This window comes from Varanus komodoensis, unplaced genomic scaffold (genome assembly GCF_004798865.1).
Source record: "Varanus komodoensis strain SLA01 unplaced genomic scaffold, ASM479886v1 scaffold1, whole genome shotgun sequence".
Taxonomy (NCBI): domain Eukaryota; kingdom Metazoa; phylum Chordata; class Lepidosauria; order Squamata; family Varanidae; genus Varanus; species Varanus komodoensis.
Genome location: NW_025335268.1, coordinates 68,087,483 through 68,103,812, shown reverse-complemented (window position 1 = coordinate 68,103,812; position 16,330 = coordinate 68,087,483). Strand labels below are relative to the sequence as shown.

Sequence of the window (16,330 nt, the reverse complement as noted above, 5' to 3'; positions counted from 1 at the left end):
TGCCATAGCTTTCCTCCCCAGGAGCAAGCATCTTTTAATTTCTTGGCTGCAGTCCCCATCTGCGGTGATCTTGGAGCCCAGGAAAATAAAATCTGTCACTAACTCCATTTCTTCCCCATCTATTTTCCAGGAAGTGAGAGGACCAGATGCCATCATCTTAGTTTTCTTAATGTTGAGTTACAAGCCAACTTTTGCACTCTCCTCCTTCACCCGCATCAAGAGGCTCTTTAGTTCCTCTTCACTTTCTGCCATGAGAGTGGTATCATCTGCATATCTGAGGTTATTTCTCCCAGCAATCTTAATTCCAACTTGTGATTCATCCAGGCCCCCCTCCCCTTTCTCATGTGCTCTGTATATAAGTTAAATAGACAGGGTGACAGTACACAGCCTTGCCGAACTCCTGTCTCAATTTTGAAGCAATCAGTGGTTCCATGACCAGTTCTCACTGTTGCTTCTTGACCTGCATATAGGTTTCTCAAGAGACAAATAAGAGACAAATAAGATGGTCTGGTACTCCCATCTCTTTAAGAACTTGCCACAGTTTGTTGTGATCCACACAAAGGCTTTAGCATAGTCAATGAAGCAGAAGTAGATGTTTTCCTGGAACTCCCTAGCTTTCTCCATGATCCAGCGTATGTTGGCAATTTGATCTCTAGTTCCTCTTCGAAATCCTGTCTGTACTTCTGGTAGTTCTCGGTCCACATACTGCTGAAGCCTAGGTTGTAGGATTTTGAGCATCACTTTGCTAGCATGTGAAATGAGTGCAATGGTGCAGTAGTTTGAACATTCTTTGGCATTGCCCTTCTTTGGGATCGGAATGTAAACTGACCTTTTCCAATCCTGTGGCCACTGCTGAGTTTTCCAAATTTGCTGGCATATTGAGTGTAGCACTTTTACTGCATCATCTTTTAAGATTTTGAATAGCTCAGCTGGAATACTGTCACCTCCACTAGCTTTGTTGTTGCTCAGACTGCCTAAGACCCATTTGACTTCACATTCCAGGATGTCTGGCTCGAGGTCAGTGACCACCCCATCATGGTTATCAGGGACGTTAAGCTCTTTCTTGTATAGTTCCTCTGTGTAATCTTGCCATCTCTTCTTAATCTCTTCTGCCTCTGTTAGGTCCCTGCCATTTTGGTCCTTTATCATGCCCATCATATCTCCAATTTTCTTGAAGAGATCTCTGGTCCTCCCTATTCTATTGTTTTCTTCTATTTCTTTGCACTGTTCATTTAAGAAGGCCTTCTTATCTCTTCTAGCTATTCTCTGGAATTCTGCATTCAGTTGGGTGTATCTTTCTCTTTCTCCCTTGCCTTTCACTTCCCTTCTTTCCTCAGCTATTTGTAAAGCTTCCTCAGACAGCCATTTTGCTTTCTTGCATTTCTTTTTCTTTGGGATGGTTTTAGTTGCTGTCTCTTGTACAGTGTTGCGAACCTCCATCCATAGTTCTTCAGTCACTTTGCCTGTCAGATCTAATTCCTTAAATCTATTTGTCACCTCTACTGTATAGTCATCAGGGATATGATTTAGGTCATACCTGAGTGGCCTAGTGGTTTTCCCTACTTCCTTCAATTTAAGCCTAAATTTTGCAACCAGAAGCTCATGATCTGAGCCACAGTCAGCTCCTGGTCTAGTTTTTACGGACTGTATAGAGCTTCTCCATCTTTGGCTGCAGGGCACATAGTCAATCTGATTTCTGAGTTGACTGTTTTGTGCTGTCCATGTGTAGAGTTGTCTCTTTGGTTGTTGGAAAAGAGTGTTTGCTATGACCATCGTATTCTCTTGACAAAATTGTACCAGCCTGTGCCCTGCTTCATTTTGTACTCCCAGGCCAAACTTTCCTGTTATTCCGGTTATCTTTTGGCTTCCTACTTTAGCATTCCAATCCCCCATGATGATAAGGACATTTTTTGGTGTTAATTCTAGAAGGTGTTGTAGGCCTTCATAGAACTGGTCAACTTCAGCCTCTTCAGCACCAGTGGTTGGGGCATAGACTTGGACTATTGTGATGTTGAATGCTTTGCCGTGGATTCAAACTGAGATCATTCTGTCATTTTGGAGATTGTATCCCAGTACTGCTTTTCCTACTCTTTTATTGACTATGAAGGCTACTCCATTTCTTCTGAGGGAATCTTGCCCACAGTAGTATACCTGATGGTCATCAGAATTAAATTCACCCATTCCTGTCCATTTTAGTTCACTGATTCCTAAGATGTCGATGTTCAGTCTTGTCATCTCTTGTTCGACCACATCCAACTGGCCTTGATTCATGGATCTTACATTCCAGGTTCCTATGGAGTATAGTTCTTTGCAGCATCGGACTTTCCTTTCACTACCAGATACATCAGCAACTGAGTGCCCTTTCGACTTTGACCCAGTCGCTTCATTCTTTCTGGCTCTACTAGTACTAGCCCTCCGCTCTTCCCCAGTAGCATATTGGACACCTTCCGACCTGAGGGGCTCATCTTCCGGCGTCATATCTTTTTGCCTTTTGGTACTGTCCATGGGGTTTTCATGGCAAAGATACTGGAGTGGGTTGCCATTTCCTTCTCCAGTGGATCATGTTTTGTCAGAGCTCTCGGCTATGACCTGTCTGTCTTGGGCATAGCTCATAGATTCATTGAGCTACGCAAGCCCCTTCGCCACAACAAGGCAGTGATCCATGAAGGAGAATACAAATTATGACCCCATTTATGTATGTTTGAGGTTCTGAAAAATAAATGGGAAAAAAGCACACACAATGACAAGAAAGGATAGTGATCAAAGCAGGGAGGTGGGGACAAGGCAGGTTCTGCTGCAAAGGATACTGAGATACTGATTGGCGGACCAAGGGTTTTTTCCCCCCATGAACAACCAACCCATCTTATTTTCAGGGTGGCTTAGTGTTGTGTGAACCTGCCACTCACCTCACTGTATGCTTTTTTTTTCTTTTTTAACCTGTAAAGAGAAGGGAAATGTCTTTCAATATTTTCTATATAGGGACTTTCTCCTGACTAGTACCCATAGCAGTTTGAGACTAAAGCACAGTCCTGTAAATGTCTCCTCAGAAAAAGGTTCACCGAGTTCAGTGGGGCTTACTCTTAGGTATTGTAGCCTTAGTATAGGAATGCAGGATCCTTCCCAAACTTGGTACCTTCCAGCTGTATTAAACTAGGTATGCTTGCTGGGGTGGATGAGAGTTAAAAGTACAAAACATCAGGAGGGCAGCAAGTCAGGGGAGGCTGAAATACAGGTTGGGCTCAGCAGGTCATGTGTTGATTTCAAGAAGCTCTGGTGGTACCTCAGGTTATGCTAGGAAGAAGGAGGGTGAAAGGAAATTTTTTGAATTTTTTAGGGGAATAAAAAAATCCCCAAAAAGAAGAATCAAAATTCTCACCACATCTTTCCAGTGTAACCCACATCAGCAGGAGAGCCTTGTTATCAGAACATAACTGGATGAGAGCACCGTAAATACCTGCTGACTCCTCCTCCCACACTATCTCTTGCAGCTAGTCAAATTTGTACCTAATGTGACTTTGCTATTTATTTGCAGTCTTTTTTCTATGTCACAATTCACTTGGCTTCATCTTCCTTCATAAACGAATAGAGTTTGAAAACTTGCAAATGTTTAGTTAACTTTTGGTTAACTTCAAAACAAAAACAAAACTAAGTTATTGGTTATAGCTTGCTAAATTCCAGGGCTTCAAGGAGCTTGTACCTCAGGGGCCACAATTTATGTTTCTCTGCTACTGGTATGCCATTATTTCTTCTCTCCTAAATGCTTTGAAGAATTACTATGCTGCTGGGTGGCCACATTTAATTCCTTGGTAAGATTTTTTTGGCCTTTGTTTCTGCAGTGCACCATGTTCAATCTTAAGAGACCCCTGTGTTACATGCATCACAAACTTCTGTGCTCTTCTGCCATTGTTTCTACAGCTCAATCTCAATTTCTTGGCTCTGCCTCTACAATCGGCTTGTCCTTTCTCAGCCTCAGTATTCACCAGCCACCTTTGGTGGGCAGGGAACTGGTTCTGTAATTACATGATTGTAAACAATAACTGCTGAAGTTCTTTAAATAGAAAGCTTTTTAAAATCTTCCATAAAATGCACTCTGATATTATGTGTACTGAAAATGATAAATAATGGAAGTAAGTTCTATTTTCTTTTCGTTAAGAAGCAAGCAAGCACATCCATTCTTACGTAAGTAAGTATATTTAAATTCTCCATGATAGTCTTGCTCTTTTGTGCCAAGCTCAGCTTCACTGTGGAATATTGGCTGGAGTGTTTGAGTGGCACACAGGCGATCTGGGTTCTAGGCTTTTCTCAGCCATGGAGCTCACTGTATGACTTTGGGCAAGTCACATACTCCCAGCCTAACCTTCCTCATAGGATAGTTGTTGTGAGGATAAAATGGAGAGGAGAAGACTCTTGAAAGCTACCTTAGGTTCCTTGGAAGAGGAAGAAAAGCAGGATATAAAAGTCAAAGAATAACAATAAAATACCCAAAATGTAAAATCAATTTCGAGGTGGAAGAGAGAGAAAAGCTGAAAAAAATTGTTTTAGTATGAAGGAGTGTCCAATTATGACTCATACCAGTTGAAAACTGTGTATAAATTAAGACCATGCTGATGATTTCTCCTACTTTTTTTACTGTTCTCATTTAATTTGAAAAGAAATTACTTTTGAAAGGAAATTCCAAGGAAGATATTTCAGAGAAATTATTATGGGTTGTGTTTGGGTTTCTTGTGCTTACCTGACTTGGGAAATGGCTGAGGTGTGTGAGCAACTGTTTTTCTTCATACAGTCATCTCTCCAGCAGCCTGTAGCCTCCTCCGTGTTCTGCATTTCAATTGAGACCCAGGGAAGGACATCATGAAATAATTCCTCCCACAGGTTCTTTTCCAGTCCAGGAAGTATGGGCAGCTTCAGAGGCTGCACAGCAGTGGACAGATGCGTAATAGAAAGAAAAGACACACAGGGCCCTAGGCCACCTTGCATTGAGTGATGTGGTATGCTCAGAAACATCTTAAAAATCCCTTATAAAATACCCAGTAAATGAGGCAAAAAGAATGGAAGCCTCTTTCATGGGCAAAGAAAACTTTCAGAAATTTGAAGGACAGATTGAGGCCCAGCATTTGCTGCACCCCTTCACTGGAGCTCAGCACAAAATTGTCTCCCTCACACCTGCCTTGTGGTAGATGCAAAACGGGGTTCAGTCTTTATGATATAGCCCAGAGAACCCTTATGGAAAAAAAACCCAAAGATGTGCTGCAAACCAGTTGTGAGAAAACAATGAGTCCTACCCATAAGAATTCCCCTTTTCTTTGGAGAAATGGGCACAATTTTCCTACTCCTGATTTCTCTGTCCACAAATAGGGTAGAGAATTTCAAAAGCCAGTTTGCACACAGCTCGTATAAATAGCTAAGGTATGCAAAATCTGTATTCTGTCTGCTTTCTGTATATAATTGAGCATAGGATTTTATATAACCTTTTGCTGGACCATCAGCAATGGTTCAGGAGGCTATGCAAGCAAATACAACAGTAACACAGTTCTTTATTACAGCAGTGATCTGTAAAATATTTAAAATAGTGTCCTCCAGTCACTTAAATTGACATACTCATATAATGATGGCATTTGACTTCAATCTTTTGTGAAACATGATGGTGGGAAATACAATGTATACAATCCTACATTGGCCATCATGTAGGATTGTATACATTATTTCTCAACGTCATCATATTTAAAAAATCAGGAATTCCATGCTGGATTTGCTTTCAAGATTATATTAGACCAGAAGAAGACAGCTTCTTTCACAGTACCCCACCGAGAAGGAAATGACAAGATTCAAAGGCTCTAGGGAAGAACAGCATTTTCTTATAATTAACTTCATTTTGTAATCAGCTGTTGGTAACTGTTACATTTTCAGGTGGAAATCTGACACATCCCAGGGACGTAGAATTTGGAGAATGTACAGTTACATGTGGTGAGTATAAAAGCAGATGAATAAAAAACTTAAATAATGTAATTTGTGTGTGGGGTGGAGGAAAATAATATGCTAACATTAGCTGTTTAGCAATTGTAATTTATGTGCCCTCGTTCACCTTTCATTGATTTCAGTTGTTGATAACTATAATTAACAAAAACAATCCAGTTGATTGTCATTTATACATTTAGGTCAGATCTGTTGTTAATCTCACAGCCTGCAAGCTCCTTTTAAAAATCCAGTTCCATTTGTTTATTGGCTCATGAGCTGCCGTCACCAGAGTAACAATTTTCTCTATTTGGGAACATCTGTGAGACATTAAGAAGCTGAAAGACCTTCTGATGCATCTCACAGATGTCTTCCCCCATACAATATTACCAGCTCTATTAAAACAAATTGCTTTTCTTTAATAGTCTATTCTGTATTCAACATGTCATACAATTTATTAGTTGTGCTAAGGGTAGCTAAGGTCTCAGAAAAGAGTGGAAAGACAGTGTTCAACAGTACTATGACCATCGTTAGCAAATGCCTGTGACCATGCTAAGATAATGAGAAAAAAGGATATATCTTACAATGGCTCCATTTCTCAAGAAGCCCACAAAGGGAAGCAGGTCCTGTTGAAAACTTTATTTTCATTAGATCCTGGTGTTAGACATCTGCGCTTCAGGAGAAAATACGAAGCGTCTCCAGCCCCCGTCAGCAGAACAATCCCTGCCAGTGAATATTTTTAATATTGAACCATATATTCCTTTTGTACAGTTTTCTATGTGATAGTTTTAAAATTGATTGAATTATAGAACCATGCAGTTGTAAGGGGCTTAGCAGGCTATTGAGTCCAACTGCCTGCTCAGTGCAGGACTCAAGTCACCCATCCAGATTTCAACCCAGCCCAACCCTTCTTAGCTTTCAAGAATAGGCAGGATCAGGCACTTCAGGCTATACAGAAGCATATATCCAGGTTGGTCCTGGCCATGTATGGAGATACCAGGGACTTCTGTTTGCAAAAGTCTACCACTGTGCCATGGCCCCTCCCCAAAGTTTCTGATTTCACAGTGTTCTGGTAATTGTTAGAATTTGTAGTTACCCATGTGCTTATAACTTCCTTGCTACCTGTCTTTCTTTCTCCACAAATATTATAGCATGGACTTATCTTATGCTGTTGTTCATATTTTAACAGCAGTTTTAAAGTACTCGATATTTTATCCCTTTTTTTTAAATCTTCCTGAGAGTCTGTCAGGTAGATCAGCATTGTTCCTATTTTTACTGCACAGGAATTAAGGCTAAAAATAGTAACTTTAACAGATTAACCCCATATTCCTGAGGGCTGAACTTATTACAATTTATGTTTCCTTAATCACAAGTGGAGCTAGTGGCTATGGTCAGATAGCACAGTAATTCACATTCAAGGATTAAGTATGGTTTAAGTGTGGGTTGTCAGTGAACCATGAATTGTTGTTGAAACATAAATTATTGTGTTGTCTGAACTCAACTGTGCTAACAAAATGTAGTTTATTTAGTGAAGCAACCCATGAAGAGAATCCATGATTTCTTGTTGGATGAGGAATTATTGGTTATTCACAAAACATGTTTTGCTTCCATGACTGGTTTCCATAACAACCCACAGTCCAGTGGCAATCCACAATGAACCCATACTTAATTTCTGAGTGTGGATTATTGTGTTGTTTTTATCTCAGTCCCTCTGATTACTAAGACTTCCCCATTATTGTTGTTCAAAACACTTTTTCCCATTCATTTTGTCATTTTTAAATTCGGTAGCTGAAAACTGAAATAAGTTTAAATCATCTTCTGGTCATCATTCTTTCTGGATCTTTTGGATGTGCTGATTCCTTTTAAATTTAACAACTTTTCTGTATTGAATTGATCTGCTACCTTCTTCTGTATTATTAATAAAGCTGGCCAATCAGACTTGGCCAAATGCCAGTTAAATGTATATATCCCATTAAACCAAAAATATCTGCTCTCACACACTTTGAATTATATGTAGCAATGTCCATCCACCAAGGAAACAGCATGTACCAGAGCTACATAGTTCCCTTCTGCCTGCTACCCTTTGCACTCCTCACAATCTGCTTTGGGCAGTTGGACTATCGAACAGTCTGGAGGTGCTGGGGGATTGCAGGAGAGAGGAGAAGAGAAAACTCCTTTGTACCACTGGAAGTTTTCTTAATGTCTTCAGGTACCACTCTTAGACTTCTTAGTAGCTGTGAGCATCTGATCTTCTCAGTGAGAACTTCATTGGAACACGATGTTGTAGAAAATTACGGAAAATTGCGAGCCACAAAAGCATGGAGGTAAAATATTAATGTTATCAAGGAAAAGAAGGAGAAGAAAAGAAAACGCAAAATCAAGGTTGAAGAAAACAGTAACAAGGTTTGAGAACTTCTCAATTAAGTCTTGCTGGATCTTTATATTTGGTTCACACAGGACTGTTTTATCTGGCCTAGACTTGTTTCTTGTTTCACGGCACACACACAGAATCTGGTGTCTGATACTAGAACTAGCATGCAGAAATGGCTCTTTCTTCCACTCTGTTGATGACAAAACTAAGGGAAAAAAAACCACATGCAGTGGCAATTTTCTCACCTGGAATGCATTTCAGTAATGGGTTTACTTTATGGGTCACTGTGCAAGTAAATCTAAAGAGATTGTAACTACTTGAATACGACTCTGTAATCCCAAATTTAATCTTCAGGTAGTAAGCTTCCCCCTCTGTTAATGGTATCATTTGTTGGCGTATTTCACAAATCATGCAGAGTGAATAGGGTTTTTCCAAATGTATCAATTTCAGTTTCTCATTTTTCTGCTTTTAAATTCAGTTCATCTCCAATTTTGAGAACGTTTTAAAATGTTCACGTGAAAGTGTATACATTTTTGTACACATTTCTCCCAATACATAATTTTTGTACACAATTTTGAGTAGTCTACACTTTTTTGAAAGCATTTCCCTAATACAATGCATTTTCTGTATTCTGCTCACTAATATACTTTGTCTGTGCACTTTCTTCTAATATATATACATTTTTGTACACTTTTATCATCGAAGAACTATATTGCAAAATACAGAGAAGTGCCAGTTTGGTAGCATAACTGAGTTTTGGTTTGCATATTGGTTCAAAATGCAAAATCAGGTAAGTCTGTGAACTGCATGAATTTCTCCTCCATCCTTAAGGGTAAGGATGGTCTTGCTTATCCAGCCTCTGTCACTCCTGAATTGTACTTGGACTTGCAGTTGGAGTTTATTTGGGGGAATTTGGATAGTAGAAATAAGAGTCACGTGGAACATGGGGACAGGAATCAGGCTTATGTTGGCTCAGAAGGATACTCTCATCTCTTTTCTTCACCCCTTTCCATGGAGAATTAGAACACTCATTTGTTATACTCTTGATAACTCTTGCACTTTTCTTTCCCCAGACTGATCTTGTTCAGTCATAACTTTTCTCCTCCCTTTATATGGGTTTAAAAAAAACCCGCAGATCTCCAAAGCAAGAGAAATACCTTTAATAAAAATGTCAGTTCATTGCCACCTACACCTTTGTTTTCTTCATCTTTGATATGATACCTGCTCAGCTACTTTGTGACTGTTCCAGTGAGTGTTGCTGTTTCTTTTGTCACTTGAGGTAATGCTTCATGACTTAAGCATCAGTTAAGAAATATTACAGAATCCATCGGGTTCTATTCTGTGTTGCAAAATACTTTACCACAAGGTATTTTTCATATGCAAAGGGATTAATTCAATATTCAAATAGACTGTTTTGTTTATTTCTAGGTCATAGAAGGCTTAAAAAATCTTTCCTGTTCTCATATGATTTAGTAAACAAAATATTTCTGTAAAGGATGGCAATCTACTCAGTATTTATTGGGACTAAACATACTATTCTCTCCTCCCTCGCATCCTATGCCATTTGAGAGAGTTGAGTACAAAGTGTTTGGCAGAAGAAAAAGAGAAAAACAAAGAAACACAGCACTTGTGTTGAATATGCTTGTATTTTTTGAAAATGACTTGTTTCCAAGTGAAATGCTGAAATCTGAGATTTGGAATTTTTTAATTCTGATTGCATATAGCAGTCTCCATTCTCTGCAGGTTGCAGTCCTCTGCACTTACTAGTGCCCTTGAACTAAATGGGTCTTATTCCAAGTAAACAGGGTGAAAGTTACATAGTGCAACAAAGCTATATTTTGAGATAACTTAAAACTGATAAAATGTAGCACATCTTTAACATGTGACCACCCTGCAGTAACATACCAGAACCAAACTAGTCCCAGAAAGCTGTATGTTGATGAGCCTATCAGTTAATGCTAGCATCCCAACACTGGGGAATATATGATGAATTTGCATTACTGTTGGCAAGGTCTTTGTCATCTTCTTCTTCCTTCCTCCATTTATTATCATTAGTTGAGCTATGTGTGTCTCCTAAGAGCCATCACTAATACAGGTCGGGCATTGATGATTACCACCCCATAAATTGTCCAAGTTCAAATATGAACTTGTCAGTGTTGCTTTTTAGGATTATTAAAGCAGAATCATTTCTGGAAAAAAATATCAAATTCCCAGGAAATATTCTGAACCAGATATTAGTGACCAACTAGGCTCATGCCACTTCTCTCCAGTGTGTTCAGTGGTGCTACTGCAGTGAATGCCTCACATTGGATAAAAAAAGGTCTATGCAGATGTAATGTTGCCAGCAATCACTACAAAATGGAGGAGAGAAATAGTAAGCTATTTTCAGGCTGCATACCATCTACATACACAATTTATCTTATGAGGGTTGCTGACAAGGTGAGATAAGAATGACATCTGAAGGCTTCCTTTACTGTAAGAGTACTTCCTTCCTTCCTGAAACTGCTAGATCCTGTGAGGTGTTCAGTACTGTAATTTTCCATTGGCATCAATAAGACTTAAGGATGCTCAGCACCTGATTGGAATGAGCTCATCAGAGCAAAAATGCTCCAGGCACCAGATTGTGGAGGCTTTGAAAGGCCAGGTTCACAAAGGCTGCAAGCTAGCGTTGATATTTAAATTTTAATTAACTTGTTTGTTTTTAGCAGTGCATAAAATGAAAGTGCATATTCAATTCTAGTAAAAGGAGAGTGTTTTTACATGGTGGGATGGTGGGGCACCATCAGCTAGGCAATAGTCTCATGCAGAATGAGGCTTATTTAGCTATAAAAAGGAGGTGGCTGTTCTGAAGGCCTTTCACAAGACCAGAATCTCTTGATTTTAGGAGTTCAACTACAGGAGCATTCACCATAAAGAGAAAGAAAGCAAAGAAATGGTTGGAAGAAATACAGAGACGCTTACTCTTACTCTTTCTATTTTGATCAAAGGCATTGGCATTCGAGAAGTTATATTAACTAATGGATGCCCTGTAGGGGAATCAAAGTGCATTGTCCGTATTGAAGAGTGCAGAGGACCAACAGATTGTGGATGTAAGTAATCATATATAGAGTACCTCCTAGTTAGCTTTAATAGGTAATAATGACTCACTCCCATAATGGCATGTACTGATTCTGAAGTAGGTTTAAGGTGACATGGTCCTGCAGGTCTTTTAGACCTAGGAAATATGTATCTTTTTAGATTATAGATTCTTTCAAGCAGCTTTAAATATTAATCTACTAGCATGCAGTGTACAATTTTATTCTAATTTTAATTATATCTTCCAAAGCCCTAGCCTGTTATTATGAGGTACATAATAACTGGGGGGTTTTTTAGTTACAGGCACAGAGTGACAATTAAAACTCTTCTGCAGGGGGAAAACCAATTTCAGAAAGTCTTACTAGCGTGAAGATGCCTTGTATTTTTATACCTCCAGAAAACCGATTTCAGTATGTTTGGAAAATGTTAATTCCAGATCAGGTTAGTAATTTTGTTCCATTCTGTGCACTACTTACTTATTTTTTCCTTTCTAATGATTCTTTGTAAACTGTTGGTTTTGCATAATGGTGTATCTATATGCACCTCTCATAAACTACATCAGTTAGACCTAGAAAAGATGCATCCATATTCCCAAAAACCTCAGTTTAAATTAAGGAAGAAAAAGCTACCAGAGAGACAAAATTAAGTATATACAACGATATAATGGAAAGATTTGAGAAACAAATATCTTCATTTTTCCTGACCAACACTCTCTCCCCACCATTCTTATTTTCTTTCTTCTGATGAATTAACTAATTAATTATTAACTAATGGAGGCCATGGAGTTAAGTTATTTTAACTGAAAGATGCTCCTTCCTTCATGTTATTTTAAGGCTAAGCTACTTCCAACACATTGACCAAAGAATGTGCAGAAAGTGTGGGAATGAAAAACTTTGCTATTAATTTGTGACAAATACATAGATCATCTCCACCCTTCCTTATATAAATATAAAATAAACTTGAAAGTAAGCTTTCCTCTGAATTTCTTTGCATGGAGCGTATGTTCAGAAGAAGAGATTCATTTTCAGTTGTCAAAAGTTTGTGCTACATCCTTCACTGAAGAGAAAATTATAATGTTGGAAACTTCAGAAGAATCATAGAATATAAAAAGCTCCCTTCACCAAACTGTCACAGTATTGTGGCATAGTCAATACCTTATGAGATAATCCAACTTTGTTTTTATTGATAGCAATCACTCATACTTCCTAATGATTCTGCTATTCTGGAGGTCCACAGAGATACTCACCCAGTTGCGTTTGAGTGTGATACATCAGAAGATGAAGACCTGATTGCAACTGTAAAATACACAGTATATACAACAGCTGGTAAGTTCATGGAAGTTCATAAATATTTAGTCAGATAGTTTTGAGATGACCTACATCCCCATTTGTAACTTTGGAACTCCAAATGGAGAAATCCTCTAAACACTGACGTTTCTTCTTTGCTCAGGGTATAAAGGAAAGGAGTTCTGCTCACACGAACTAAAATGTATAAGGTGCTCAACACTAATTCATGCACCCATATACAACAAGATAGTTTTTGAAAGCAGGATGTTTATATAGCAGTGATGTACAACTTCTAAATCATGAATCATGCATGCCAAGTTAAACCCTTTTCTTATGCTTTAATTAGCTACTGTACTGCATTCAATCTTTAGCATTTTTCCCTCACTGATTTCAAAAGGCAGGAAGATCAGGCAATTTAACAGAAGCATCTGGTGACACCTTGTTCAATTCTCCCCAGGCCCTTTGTAATGATCTTGCAATACTGCAGAGTTAGAATTTTTCTGATGTACTAGTTGCAGCCGTCATCTTGCATTTTGCCACTCAAAGTAGATATCAGTTCAAGGTCTGAAAAGGAGCCTGAGATCAACATGAAAAGAAAACTTAAAAAATTCTTCCTCCTTTTCTTCACAATAGTGTTCTTCCCTGTTCTTTGCAGTTAAGATGTACCCATGTTGCTAAATTAAGCAGTAGGGATCACAGAAGAGTCCCTGAGCAACTCTTTAAGAATAAAATCATGATAGCATGGGAAAGCGCTAGATGAATGCCTATGCAAGAAAGTTCTGCAGAGATGTTCTTTAACATACCAGAACTCATACATAAAGCAGGGTGACTAGATATAAGAGTATTGTGCTCCTGCGCCTTTAATAGTTATGTAAAAGAGGAAGTTTTAGGAGGTGTAGTTGTTCTCTTGTCTGGGCAATTATTATAGGTACAGAAACCCTGCTGTCTTTTGCATCTTTCCAACCTACATGTAACTAAAATATGTAAGGGCAGAAAGAAGCTTGCAAACTGTCAGAGAGAAAGAGAGAAACATTTGGATGGAGGCACTGTTTGATTAAATGTATGTGATTGTGTTACTGCTAGATTGGCTGGTTACTTTTCTGGGGACTTTATCCTGTATGATTTAATTGTATAATAATAGTAGTGATGATGGTGGATTGATGCATTTAGGACAGCATTGTTTTTAATATGGTTTACATTTATATAGGTTTTTGTGTTTGTTTTTTCAATTTGTTTGTATAAAGGAGGTCTATACATTTTAGAAATAATTAATAAATAACACAAGCAAATAAATCTAGGATAAATGTAGGAAAATGCCTGGTTTGGCAATACAGCAGGATGGCGCACCACTGGCTCATGGACTGGACATGGCCCACAGGGGTTTCCTCTCTGGCCTGTTCTGCTTCTTCTGCAGCCACCACATTTTCCTGCAGGGAGGAGAACTTAGCAGCAGCTTATTGGAGGGGAGAGCTTTTACCCTACAGGAGTGAGTAGGAAGGAACCTGGAAGAAAACTGCTGAGAGATTCAGTCCTGTGTATTTGTGAGCAGATATGTTGCAGGTGGTACTTCTAGAAAATTTCAAATTGGAAATTGAACTGTGCATGAAACATTGACAACTCTCAAAGTTCTTCTCTCTTGCACTGTGGTTGTTGAGGTACCTTCAGTTTCACTGCCCCATCCTTTTAGCTTTATTTCATACTGAACCATATATGCATTTCAGTGTGTGTGTAGTGTACATGTGAGAGAGTCTCACGTACTTGCTATTAGGTATAATCACCTAAGTAACATCAATTACAACTTTGAAATTGCCAAACTTGCTTAATATTGTGTGTGCAGTTAGCATCCATGCATTAAATTTATGAAATGGAAGGTTTTGCACCTCTAATTTTACACTGCAGTTATGCACTGGGTAATCTGTAAAGCAAACAGATGTGAGGGGCTGGCTGTTAGTCTGCCCAAGCAGCATTTATTCTGAATAATCTCTTGGTTTCTACTGGACTAAGGACTTCACAGCCATTCTTAATGCTGCCTCCATTTCAGAACAGTAGAAACTGAAAAAGCAGATATGGCTAAATAGTTGTCACTGCTAGAGAGGGATGGGACATATTTCATTATAAATTACCATTTTCTTTCCTAAGTCTGAGGATATTAGTAGATAATTCCAGATGATTTGCAAATTATTATTTATCCCATTTTCTAAGCTCTGGGACTAAACAAAGGACACCTCCCCCACACACACACATCAGTGAAAAGAAAGAACTAGGCATAGTTTATGAACAACTGTATGCTGGAAATAAGTTGCCATGGATTCTCAAGGTCATGCTGAGGGAAATTAGGTACAGGAAACAAGGAATGGCTTCATACGTTACTGCTTGGTGCTATTAGATAAACTGGCCCATGTCAAGAGATTTTATCCAGAGTATTTGGATTGATGGCCTGACTTAGTAAGTCTTTGCATACATTTCTGTCACTGAAGGAATCATGAATTATTGCAGGGAGCAATAGAACATGTTACGTCTGGTCAAATTCCTAGTGCATTTAATCAGAGCTTTTGCCTTTTTATGGGTTGAAGATGGGCCTGTAGTTGATGAGTTATATCATTTGGCTTCTGGTTGGGAGCTTTTAATTTAAAATGTGAAAAAACCCTGCCCATTGTATCCTATTGGGATTTAACAAGGTCTTTCCTTCAATGTGCCCAGAACAATCCTGCAGAAGAGAGGCAGTAGAATGCGAGTGGCTGGTTATGAAGAAGATGAAATAGAAAAGGAGGGGAAACAGAAGAGTAGGAGAGATTTTGTCAGTTAGGGTTTTAGGCAGTAGGGAGGCATTGTCCAAAGAGTTGCAAGCTAGTAGCCCTGTTAGAAGAAAAGGTGAGAGCACTGGAGCAGCGAGTGTCCACCCTCATAATAAAAAAGAAGAGTTCCTAGACAGAGCAGAGCAGCAGCAAGTGTCTTCCAGAAGCAAGAAGAACATTAGCAAGCTGAGGCAGGAGAAGAGGGAAGGGAAAATGAGGAAACTCCCTGGAACAGGGTGGCAGTTAGATGCAGAAGACCAAGAAGGCACTCTGCACCAGTGGAACTCTCAAACTGCTTCAAGTTACTTGAGGAAGAGATGGGGGAGGAGCTCACTGTGAAAGAACTACATGGCGCACTGTGAATCTCCGAAAAAGAGACAAAAGGCCAATCAAGAAAGGAAAAAGATACCGAAGTTTGAAGAAACAAGAAACTATTGTGCAAGGTGGAAAAAAATATATGTTGCGATAACCCAGAGAATCACCAAGTATGCTGTCTCTTTGGTGCCAAGATTAAAGATATAACCAACAAGTTCATGCAACTCATACAACCCACTGACAAATATCCCTTCCTTCTCTTCCACATGGGAACTAATGACACTGCCAGGAGAAGTTTGATGAAATAACATCAGACTTTGAAGCTCTGCGAAGGAAAATAAAAAACAGAGGGACCCAGATAGTCTTCTCCCCAGTCTTAGCAGTACGTGGCAGAAGAACTGTTAGGGAAAGAAAAATCCCCAAGTGAATGATGGTCATGCCGTAAAGAGAGATTTGGATTCTGGGACCACTAGCTAAGCTTCCTGGAAGACAGACTATTGGCAAATGATGGGCTGCACATCACAAAGAACAGATGC

General features: G+C 39.1%; 1 protein-coding gene across 1 annotated transcript in view; it reads left to right on the top strand.

Moving 5' to 3' along the window:
• SPACA1 (sperm acrosome associated 1) overlaps positions 1-16,330 on the top strand; it is a 40,944-nt gene that overhangs the window by 7,616 nt on the left and 16,998 nt on the right. Inside the window, exons 2-5 of the mRNA XM_044430361.1 lie at positions 5,908-5,964; positions 11,311-11,412; positions 11,733-11,839; positions 12,588-12,723. Of these exons, the coding sequence (XP_044286296.1) occupies positions 5,908-5,964; positions 11,311-11,412; positions 11,733-11,839; positions 12,588-12,723 (402 nt within the window). The remainder of the gene's footprint in view (positions 1-5,907; positions 5,965-11,310; positions 11,413-11,732; positions 11,840-12,587; positions 12,724-16,330) is intronic.